General features: G+C 37.3%; 3 protein-coding genes across 3 annotated transcripts in view; 2 read left to right on the forward strand and 1 right to left on the reverse strand.

The window, feature by feature from the left end:
• The window catches only part of LOC133531521 (ommochrome-binding protein-like), a 302,438-nt gene that overhangs the window by 207,728 nt on the left and 82,522 nt on the right, over nucleotides 1-12,188 (forward strand). The window lies entirely within an intron of this gene.
• Nucleotides 83-4,103, forward strand: LOC133531520 (zinc finger protein 239-like). Its single transcript, XM_061869787.1, has 3 exons — nucleotides 83-354; nucleotides 1,436-1,588; nucleotides 2,956-4,103. The coding sequence occupies exons 1-3, from the start codon at nucleotides 270-272 to the stop codon at nucleotides 3,858-3,860; spliced, it is 1,143 nt and encodes a 380-aa protein (XP_061725771.1). The 5' UTR covers nucleotides 83-269; the 3' UTR covers nucleotides 3,861-4,103.
• LOC133531519 (uncharacterized) lies at nucleotides 5,407-9,812 on the reverse strand. Its single transcript, XM_061869786.1, has 3 exons — nucleotides 9,050-9,812; nucleotides 8,260-8,847; nucleotides 5,407-6,171 (listed from the first exon to the last, which is right to left on the reverse strand). The coding sequence occupies exons 1-3, from the start codon at nucleotides 9,810-9,812 to the stop codon at nucleotides 5,780-5,782; spliced, it is 1,743 nt and encodes a 580-aa protein (XP_061725770.1). The 3' UTR covers nucleotides 5,407-5,779.

The raw sequence follows: 12,188 nt of genomic DNA on the forward strand, positions 1-12,188 counted from the left end.
ATAAAATTACGTTTTGTTGCTTAGTTACGATATATATGTTTACGATAAGCTAGGACTTGTGTTATATTTTGGTTATTTCATTGTTCATTACATTTTATCTTTATCTTACTTATGTTAGGCATTTCAAACTGTTCATTAGTTATTGAATCATTAGATCGGACTTGCGTAATTTTGTATTCTCTTCATGTCCGTTCCACACGAGCACTACGCGAAGATAGATTACCTTTTCCGAAATAAAATAATAGTGTGTTTTACTGGTAGTGTACGTGATGTGGGCGGACACGCACGTGCAGCAGGAGCCTGAAGGCGAGGACGGGACGTGTGGGGAGCCCGCCGAGCAACGAGCGGACCAAGGTTAGCTGGTATCCACAACACAAGCTTCTCAAAGCAGCATCTCAAAAATACATAAAATGTTGTAGACAATGGAATTTGAAGATAAAGAGTCTGTGTTGATTTGAATGACAAATATTTTAAATATTTAACGGGGGATTGTAAAATAGAATCCGGAGCATAGTGAGGGATTCAAGTGTAAACACCTAAGGTAGAAATAATTTTGCTACCATGTGACACACATACTGCTTTTCACGTCGCACCAAGGTGCAAGACGTCGGACACGTCATTACCAAATTAAAATGGAGCTGGGCGGGACTTGTTGCCAGGCAGAGTGATGGCAGGTGGGCGAAAATGCTATCGGAATGGTGGCCGCTTTCAGACGAAAGGAGTGCCTGGCGTCCGTTGGCTCGTTGGGTGGATGACATTCGGAAGACTGCGGGTCACTTCTGGATGAGATTAGCTCAGGACTGGGATAAGTGGCGTACTAGAAGAGAGGCCTATGCTCAGTAGTGGGCGATAAAAGGCTGATATGATGATGATGATGACGATGACATTACCTATGAGGAAATTATTATTTTCAAAATATAATTTAAGCTAAAAAAATGTGCAAATAAGAAATAAAATCGAGTCTTAGAATAGAAAATTGAATTTTTGATCCCTCCTAGCAGCCCTAGCAGGGGAGAAAAGTGCCACTTTGATCCCTCCTGGCAGGGAAGAAACAGCCTTTTTTATATGGGTGATGTGAAAAACTGCTGATTATTTAAATTTTCCTGACAATGACATATTACGCAGGTCCACATTCGCGGTAGGCAATTTCCTCGCGCGCAAAATGGTCAGTGTAGACTTGCCTCAGCCGAGGCGGCGCGCGCATTTTCCTCGTTATATCGCTATTAGATGGTGGCGCTACTTATTGATATTTAACAAATTTAACAAATATCAGTGAAAGAATAAGGATAAAAGTCAAATGCTGTTCTAAAAGTTTGACAATCCACCTCTATTTCAATTTTCTTTGCTTGAACTAACCCAAGTTTGATTTTTCAAGCAGAGATTTGAATATTTAATCACAAATTAACCAAAATACTTATGATATTTCACCCCGCAGAGCATGTGAAGGAGGAGCCAGAGTTCAGGGTTGAGGAGTCGTGTGTGAAGCCGGAGCTTTTGGGAGAGCTGTACGCAGACCACGAGGTCAAGGACGAGCTCGTGCTGGGGCCGGAGCGCCCGCACCGCCCCGACGGCGGCCTCGTGGTGCGCGGTTAGTAGCTTTATTTATTCGATAAGACTTTCTGGCTGAACATAAGTTTTAATTCTATTGATTGTGTGTTTAACTTGAGCCGCCCGGCATTCTCAGGGACCATGGCAAGAGATCAGACTGTATGTCATAAGGCAATTTCCTCGCGCGTAAAACGGCCAGTGTAGACGTGCCTCGGCCGAGGCGGCACGCTCGGGCGAGGAAAACGCGCGCCCCGGCTCGGCCGTGGCACGTCTACACTGGCCGTTTTGTGAACGAGGAGATCGCCTCGCGCGTATGCTCGCTCTGTGTGGACCCGCCTGTATTCGTTGGAAGATGAGATACATTTTTGTGTGGAACACTAGCTCCTGTAATTGTAATTGTGTGTAAGTTTGGTGGATTGTAATAATACAATCCACCAAACTAATTAATTTATTTAAAGATTAGTTTTACTTTAATTTAATTTGACGACTAGTCTGACCTAGTGAGTAGTGACCCTGCCTATGAAGCCGATAGTCCTGGATTCGAATTCCGGTGAGGGCATTTATTTGTGTGATGAAAACTGATATTTGTCCCTGGGGGGTTCATTTTGGGGGGCAAAATCAGCTTTGTTTGACCTTAGGAACAATCGTGCCAAGCGGCATCGGATGAGACAAAAGTGTATATTCACTGCACTTACTTAGCCTACGAATTCAGTTCGAAAAACTTATAAATATTCAAAGGCTTTATCTCGGAAACTCTTAGGTCTACAGAGACGATTCTAGTCTCGTATTGTAGTAATTTAGTCCACTTTAAAAACGTCTCGAGAAGGTACTATCAAAAACTAGTCCTTTGGGTTTACAATCGCCCAAATCTTAAAAAAACCGACATTATTTTTGACAAAGTTTTGTTCGGCGCTCGAGGTCGCAAAGTTCGAGTATTAATTGGGCCAATATCATAAATAAAAAAAATAAAAACAGAACTACTGGATTTGACGCAAACGCCAAATCTATAAAGTAACTAGATTACGATATTAATTATGCATGTCTGTATGTTACAATGAATTTACTCAGTAACTATTTAATAGAATACATTCATTGAAATAGTAACTAATTATGTGTGTATAATAAGTCTGCAAGGATTTTGATAGGACACGCGGTGCAAGTGTTATTTTAAACGTCAAACTTCCATGTAATGATGAAGTATAATTAAATAACACTTCCACTGCGTGCGCTATCTAAATCGTTGTAGATTTATCTTGATCGAACTATGTTATTGAAATATCAGCCAAACTCTGTTTTGTATAGGTTAATCAAATGCTTAATTTATAAGCTTTTAGGTATTTGTTTATATGTATGTATAATAAAATAACATATTTTCTAGTGTTTACTGTAATGTTACATTCTTTTCAGAGCAATTATATTTTCTGTCGCTCGAGCGGAGCACCACAACCCACTCCGAGTCCGCGAGCGCATCAGCGAACGCGGAACAAACTGATCCACCACGAACAACAAACACCCTTCAAGTCACTGCCTATACCAATATTTACCTCTGCGACATGTGTGGGTCTTTATTTAAACGAAAACAGAAACTTATTCACCATATTAAGGAGCACATGCAACTTAATAAAGTAACTAAACTAAATGAACCGAAATCTTACAACCGCGAGAAAGGAAAAAATAAATTTACACATTCTACCAGTTTGAAAACACACAGACATACAGAAGAGCCGTATTTTTGCCAAATATGTGAAAAGAAGTTTACGAGAGCAGATTATTTGGCAATGCACCAACGAATCCACACCGGTGATAAACCCTATTCCTGCGAAGTGTGTGAAAAGAAGTTTACGCAAATGAGCAATTTAAAAACCCATATATTAACCCACACTAAAGAAACACCTTATATCTGTGAAGTATGTAAAAAGAACTTTACGACACCATCTGGATTAAAAATACACAAACGAATCCACACTGATGATAAACCTTATTCCTGCAAAATATGTAAAAAGAAGTTCAGGCAATTAGGTAATTTAAAAACCCACATACGAACCCACACTCGAGAAAAACCTTATATCTGTGAAGTATGCAAAAAGAAGTTTACGCAAGCAGCTGGATTAATAATACATAAACGAATCCACACTGGTGATAAGCCTTATTGCTGCAAAATATGTCAAAAGAAGTGTAGGCAAGCGGTCGATTTACAACGCCACATACTCACCCACACTGGAGAAAAGCCTTTCTCCTGCGAAAAATGTAAAAAGAAGTTTACACGATCAAACAATTTAAAAATCCACATGCGAGTCCACACCAGAGAATAACCTTATTCTTGTGAAGTATATGAAAAGAAGTTTACGCAATCAGGTGTGTTAAGAAGATACAACGAACCCACACTAGTAAAAAGCGCCAGTGTTGCGAAATATGAAAATAAGTTTACGGAATCATACTTTTAATATAATTTTGCCTGCATACTTATAATCATAATTTTGCCTGCATTGTGTTATTGTACCTATCAAAATAAAATAAAATAAAATACAATTTCAAAAGCCACATAGGAACCCGCACTAGAGGGAAACCTTATTCATGCAAATTATGTCAAAAGAAGTTAGCGGTAATGAACAAACTTTAATCCCACATTCGTGTGTGACACACTATAAAAAAAGCCCTGTGAAGTTGGTAAAAAAAATTTTAGGCATTTGAGTACTTTAAAAACCCACATAGTGTCCAAACTAAATAAAAAATATACTCTTGTGTATTATGTGATAAGAAGATTAAAAGATTGGATGACTCGACTTAACGACACACAATACTCTTACTCGGGCCCGAAATCGGGTCTGATATCAGGCCTGATAAAGTGTCAATGTAATCCGTCCGTTCCGTCAAAAATAGTTACATTACGTTGTAGCATGAAAAATATTTAATTTTATGTGCGTGACGTAGTGGACTTGGAATTTTTGAGATTATTATTTTTTTGCGATTCTGAGTTGGCATCAGGTTTTGTATTTTTTTTTAAACTTCCAATATATATTTACATAAATAAATATTATAGGGACATTCTATTACAGAAATTGACTAAGTCCCACGGTAAGCCAAGAGGGCTTGTGTTGTGGGTACTCAGACAACGATATATATAATATATAATATACAAATGCTTAAATACATAGAAAATATCCATGACTCAGGAAGAAATATCTCTATAGCGCATCACACGAATAAATGTCCTTACTGGGATTCGAACCCAGGACCATCGGCTACCTACATGCCATTTAATATAATCAAATAGTCTACTATGGCTCTAATTTCTCTAAATGGTCTCATTTAGAGCCTCAAGAACCTAGCCGCCGCCATTATAAGATAAATGTCACGCTCTTATTAAAACGTCATGCTGAATACAATTATTTTATAGAGGCTCAATTTCTTATTGTATATGGGTCCCTATTTGGAGTTACCACACTACTGTGGTGACAATAAAATTATTGATAAAAATTTAAATGTTAAATTTTCCGGTTTTTGGCTCCAAATTTGGAGCAAAAATATAGAACAATTGTTTTAAAATATTTAAATACCTTGGTTACACTCATGTGAATTATTCGTCGCTGTTGGCGCGCAGTGTACGTAGTGCAGCCGTCGCGAGCACTCAAGCCTAAGGAAGGACCCCCGATGGGTTCGAAACATGTCGCCAATGGCGACGAACTTGGCGACGAATTCACGTGAGTGTAACCATGGTATTTAAGCGAATGCGAATACCAGTAACTATTTAGTTGGTGGAGAAGTTCGGCCTGTGTCAGAGAAGGTATCAATATCGGCCGAGGCGGATTTTTTCCGTTTTACGGTTTTTTACATAGTTCAAGAAAATACTCGTATGTATCCTACTCAAAATATATTTATTATTAGTAAAGAAATATAAAATATTACATTGCATAAACGTGAAAGTACATTACTAATATATTTATTATTTAATAATAAAAAAATTACAAAACTGTTTCTAGACTATTTTACTTCTTAATCTTCACTTGCTTAAAAAAAAACAAAAAATATTCAGTATAATACCAGCTTTTGGTTAGATAATAAAGAAATTAATGGACTATTTTCCTTCTTACTCTTCACTTGATAAAAAAAAACTAAAAATATTCAGTATATGCCAGCTTTTGGTTACATAATAAAGAAATCATTGGACACAAAAAAGTAGTAAAAGAATACAAAAATGTAGTTCTTACCACAGAAAGTCAATTTATAGGAATCAAGGAATATTTGGAGGAATAGAAGATTTATGGTCCTTACTCCTACACAACCTGTATACGAGAGGTGTGCCTACTATTAGCTCCTTTTTAAATTTCTCCCAGTTGAATTTCCCATCTGAACTAGCTTGGACGGCTTCATTTTTCTGCCTCTTGCTCGGCGGTGCGTCATCACTTAAACCTGATCTTTTATTCGAACGTTTATGTTTACGTTTATAATTATCTTTTGGCAAATATTCAGGACTGGATTCCGGGGATGACGAGGACCAAAAATTATCTATAATTCTAGCACAATCGCGTTGTTTTTTAATGCTGTCTTGTGCGCTCGTTTCTCTTTCGATAGAAGCGTTGATTTTCTTGGAGGCAGAGGATATATCTTCAAGTCTATCTGCACCTGGAAATATACAACATAAAGTCAAGTTAGATTAGAAGAAAATAACTTATGCTGGTTGGTTGTTATTTGTTTATTTGTTGTTAGGATCACCAACAGAAGATACAATTCACATAGTAAAAGAGCACATTTATAATTGATCCCCCCCCCCCACTTAAAGGCAATCACAGCATGCATTATTTAAGTTAAGATTCGGAATAAAAGCTTAATGTAAATATGAATAAGTACAAATGATACTAATTAACAAAACACCTACTTAATACTAACAATAAAATTTCCAAAAGTAACTAAGTTAGCCGAGATAGCTGAGGTATATATAATAATTTGTTTTTGAATGAGGCTTCACTGTCGTGAAACACATCCAAAGAAGGGATTTTATTAGCATGCTTGTTGTAGGTATAGGCGAGCCAGGCGAGGCAAAGGGGAGTGAGCCAATAGACTAGTTCGACTACGAACTACGACGCACATAGAGTAAGGCACAAGATATAATCCACTTCATCGTTTTCGATGACGGCGACTCTAAATAAACATTATGGACGTTGTCTAAGCATAAGTTGTTTAAGTCTAGCGTTATATGCTTGGCAGCCTGTTCCACCCCTCAGCGATAAGCAAGATGTCTAGTAACCCTTTTCAGGGTTCCGTAGTCAACTAGGAACCCTTATAGTTTCGCCATGTCCGTCTGTCTGTCTGTCCGAGGCTTTGCTCCGTGCTCGTTAGTGCTAGAAAGCTGAAATTCGGCATGGATAAATAAAACAATAAAGCCGACAAAGTCGTACAATAAAATCTAAAAATTTAATTTTTTTGAGGGTGCCTCCCCTACACGTAGAGTGGGGGTGAATTTTTTTTTTGCTTCAATCCTACAGTGTGGGGTATCCTTGGAAAGGTCTTTGAAAACTAATAGGGGTCTTCAACAAACATTTTTTGATAAAGTGAATATATTCCGAGATAATCGCTCCGAACGAAAAAGAAAATGTGTCCCACCCCCTCTAACTTTTAAACCATAGGTCCAAAAAATATGAAAAAAATCATGGAGGTAGAGCTTAAGAAAGAAATTAAATGAAAACTATAGCGGACATGATCAGTTTAGCTGTTTTTGAGTTATCGCAAAAAGTTTCCCCTTCATAGTAAAAAGACTTATTTTAATTAGGTACTGATTATGCAAATTTGCCTATTTGTTTAACTCGTGTGAAAGGTACCGTTTCATCCCTTGGTTAACAATTTACTATACTTTAAGCTCCAGTTTAGCTTATTATGACGGAAGAGTAACTACGGAACCCTACACTGAGCGTGGCCCGACATGCTCTTGGCCGGTTTTTATTTGCAATCGTCTCATCCTTTCAATATGTATTTTATAAGTAGGATTCCAGATAACACTACACTATTATAATTTACTCCTAACAAAACAATTCAAAAGGTCACCATTGTAGAACATTCTTTAAACTCCCATCTTAACACAAACCCTAGAGGTTTAAAGTATCTTAAGTATAAAAGAAAAACCGGCCAAGAGCATGTCGGGCCATGCTCAGTGTGGGGTTCCGTAGTTACTCTTCCATCACAATAAGCTAAACTGGAGCTTAAAGTATAGTAAATTGTTAACCAAGGGATGAAACGGTACCTTTCACGCGAGTTAAACAAATAGGCAAATTAGGCAGAAAAAAAAATTCACCCCCACTTTACGTGTAGGGCAGGTAACCTCAAAAAAATTTAATTTTTAGATTTTATTGTACGACTTTGTCGGCTTTATTGATTTATATATCCATGCCGAATTTCAGCTTTCTACCACTAACGACCACGGAGCAAAGCCTCGGACAGACATACAGACAGACAGACAGACAGACGGACATGGCGAAACTATAAGGGTTCCTAGTTGACTCCGGAACCTTAAAAATAGTATCAAAATTATTTTAGGGTTGTTGCATCAGTGTGGTCATGTCGGAAGCCGATGTTGCTCGAAGGTGGTTACAATATACCTCCATAGATCTCCAATAACTTCATTAAAAAAATCCTGTGTGAATTTTATGTGATATCACTAAATGCGAACCAAATTTTTAAGTTCTTGAGTCTTAAAGATAATGTCTTGACCATACTTACTTGTCTTAGTTTCAAATACTAATGCAGGACTTGTTTGATCTATCTCTCCGCGCCAGGACACATTACCGCCGCCAGACCTTCGAGCTTCTCTCATCTCCTCCACGGGCTCAAAATCTGTAATGGATTTCTGCGAACTGTGAGCGATAGGTACCAAGTTTTCGAACCACTCTTCATCTGAACTATCGACAAGAAATTGACGTGCTTTCCTTACTCCTTTTCTAAAATCGAAGGAATTTTCATCATCGTCTATTCCATCTTTATTCCAATCTATGGATGCATTTTGTACGTCTGTTTTTTCAGCCTTGTCTTGTTGGTCTGGTTCATGGTTGTCATGGTCTATGTCACTTTCAATTTTACTTTCTGGCAAATTATCTCCACTATGTATTTCGTGACTCTTATCAACAGCATCTTCTTGGTTATGGTCAGTTCCGATAATGTTTACTACCTCTGTGTCAAATATTTTATCGATACTAATTCTTGTTAGTTCACTGGCTGTTAGTAGTCCTTGCATGTCTGTCTCTGGTTCTTCTACATCTTGTTTATCTGAGGGTTCAGCTACATGTGTTGGAACATTATAAATATTTTCACCTGGAAAGTAAAATAAAACAAAATTATTATACAGTTAAATCTAAAATGCAATTTTCCGATATAATTAATTTCGTGTCAAATCTACACCATGTGCTAAAAATCTACCTTCAAGATCTCCCGTAGGTACGTTACAAAAATCCTATTTGAAATTATTGGTAACATAGGCTAACTTCAGAATAATAGTATACTATGTTGTACTCACCAGAAGTTTTTAAATCGTTAAAGCTCTGCCCAGGAAACCTGACAGCTCTAGACCCAAATACTGTTCTACCGAATTGTAGCACCCTTGGTATCAACACAGGGCTCCCATTATCAAACTGACCTGAAGATCTTATTGGGGATTTGTGTATTTCTGCAATTGTAGTCGATATTCTATGACAATATTGGGCTGAATCTTCTGAAACTGATTTAGTTTCTATTATTTCAGATTCTCTTAGTGCTACAAATTGCCTGCTTATATTAAATTCCTCAACAGATTCCGATCTATTTGTTAAGCTTAATCTCTTTTCGGTATCGATTTGTTTATTATCATTTACTTCAATGATTTCGCTCAGTTCCGTCTCAGTTTCACTGTATTTCGTCGGAGATTCGATCGATTGAAGGTACTCGTCCTCATCTTCAACAGTTGAAGAATTTGAATCATCAATAGATATACGACTAGTATCTTTATATGTTGAGCAAGTGTCTATTCGTTTATCGTTATATGTCTGTTCTTTTACTGTTACATCATCATCACTTTTGATTGTAGATTTTGTCAATTGTTTCTCACTTGTCATTGAAACATCTACATTAGAATCTATATTTTCATCATTTCTTATTACATCATCTTCCCTTTGGTCGATATGTAACATGAAAGTGCTGGCCATACTTCGATTTACTTCAAAGTCGAAGCTGTCGTCATCACTGTCTTTCTCACCTGGAACATGTAAAATTCTTAGTTTGTAATTCGATAAATAACACAGCATGATTTATAGATACTACACAACCCAACTGATTTCTTGTAAATTGCTCGTCACACGACAAGTACATTTAGATTTCTAAGACGTCTATTGCGAAATTTTTCGTTTTTGAAACAAGCTTTTACAGCTGATTTTACTTTTTTTTTCAAAAGGCAACTAATATTCATCGAGACAATTCTAACAAACACAAACACTATTGGTTGCTTTATTTTATCACAGGAGGTGGCCATAGGAACTCTCCTATGGCCACCTCCTCCTTCAGCTCAGTAGTTTCAGCTTAACCGAATTACGAGAAATAAGTCTAATTTTACAGAATTAAAACTAAAATTAAACTTAGAAATAAAATAAAATCATCTCAGTACTATAAAATATACTTACCTACAAAAAAAAGAACCAATTACAAAGAGAATACCCCTTCTAACAGGTCGGTCTGCGGCATGGACCCCATGATACTGGCGGCATTACCTCTCTGTATGGCAAGGGAAATACGTTGAGAGAGGTACGCGCCAGCCCTGGGGTCCCCTGTGGTGTCGACCAGCCGCGCCGACAGTGCTGCCATGAATATTTTCATGTCGGCTGACCAGGGACCCAAAGTCTCAACCGCGAACGCCGCACACTCATAGTCGTCGAGCAACGTCGAGTATTTGCGGCACTTGAGTACTTGGGCCTGGTCAGCGGCAGCGCCGGCTCGAATGCGGGTCCCCTGAATGTGGGACTGTGCAAAGGTGTCGACACACGTTGCGTCCCACACCAGGGCCCTTCCTAGCTTCCACGGCACTGACATGGCTCCGTCAGGACGCTTGCCGTCGTCCCTCGCCATGCCCACGGGTTCCAAAACCGCAGGCACAGACACGGTGGCGAGCGCGCGACGGACCAAATCATTAATAGTGCCGTGGCGGAATATTCGGCCGGCGCTTCTTGAACATGAGAGGCCATGGCGGCCCTAATTTAGCTTGCTAGATTTGACCTGAACATACATACATACATACAAACAAACATTGCAAGTAAAATAAAAGTTTGTAAGAAGTCCTAGAAATGCCTGCACTATCGTCAACACAACTGGCCATTCGTAAACGCTTCTTCGTAAAGATATCTGTCTGTTCGTGACTCAGTTCCTACGAGTTAGTGACGGGTCCCCGATAACGAGACATGAGTACACGACCTTAGCGATCTGAAATATAAGAATGAGAATAGGGAACATCGATATTAATTTAAAATAAATGTATTTTATTCAACAATTCAATATATTAGGGCTCATTTAGACTATGAGAGAAGTCGCATACGAGATTCATTACATTACGGTATTTGGGTGCGTCCTATAATATATACGCACTTTTGGAATAATTTCAGTTTACAAACGTTAAAAATGTATACTAATCTTATGTATAATAAAGTAAACGTATACTTTCAATTAGTATAACATAAAAATAATATAACATACGACATGCATATGGCTGTTTGGTATAATATACATATAAGTTAAGCTCATTTCATATAACTGTCATAATATATACATATTAAAATATAAATATCATCTTATATAATTAAGTAGTAAAATTAGTAGGATGACCTAGAATTTCAAACCTCATAGAACACACTACTAGAAAAAAAACTGCTAAAAGTGGGTTAGGTTAGGTTAGAACTGTGACCCCCTAGATAAATAAATTGTTTCCAGAATAGGTAGCAAGTTAGGTTAGAACTCTGAGGCTTCGGAAAAAGAAACTGTTAACAGAAAAGTGGGTTAGGTTAGGTTAGAACTGTGACCCTCTAGATAAAGAAATTAGCACCAGAATTACCACAGAAAAAAGCTGCAATATGTAATAGATAAATACGGAGCAAACTACGTTGAAATATAAATTCGCATAGTATAGATGTTTCAAATACATTGCTCATTTCATAATAATTTAAAAACTGTATCTGTTCATTAACTAACACACAAAAATATATTTAAATAATGTAATTTCGGTAGTGAGAAAAAAAAACAATCGATTATGCAATGAAAAGTACATTATATTTTGCAAAAATACATGCAGTTGTTATTTTTAATGGATGATATTTGTTTTGTATGTTATATTATTTCAACGTTATACCTTTCTAATGTTATCGTAAACAATGATATATGTAGTGTTTATTATACAATTTACAATTATAGAATTCGTTGTTATACATATTGCATGTTATTGCAATTGAATGTTATTCCGATCAAAATTATACAAATTGAATTTATACATTCAGAGTGATATATTATAGGTTTGTATACGTTCTATTACTTACCCTCGCGTTGCAATACTGCTGCAGTAATGCTACTGACTGTCATAGCATACTGCCACAAACGTGAAATTTTAAAATAAGTAGTTGACATGTTTGTTAACTTTAACTACA

The sequence above is a fragment of the Cydia pomonella genome, chromosome 25, assembly GCF_033807575.1.
Source record: "Cydia pomonella isolate Wapato2018A chromosome 25, ilCydPomo1, whole genome shotgun sequence".
Classification (NCBI taxonomy): Eukaryota; Metazoa; Arthropoda; class Insecta; order Lepidoptera; family Tortricidae; genus Cydia; species Cydia pomonella.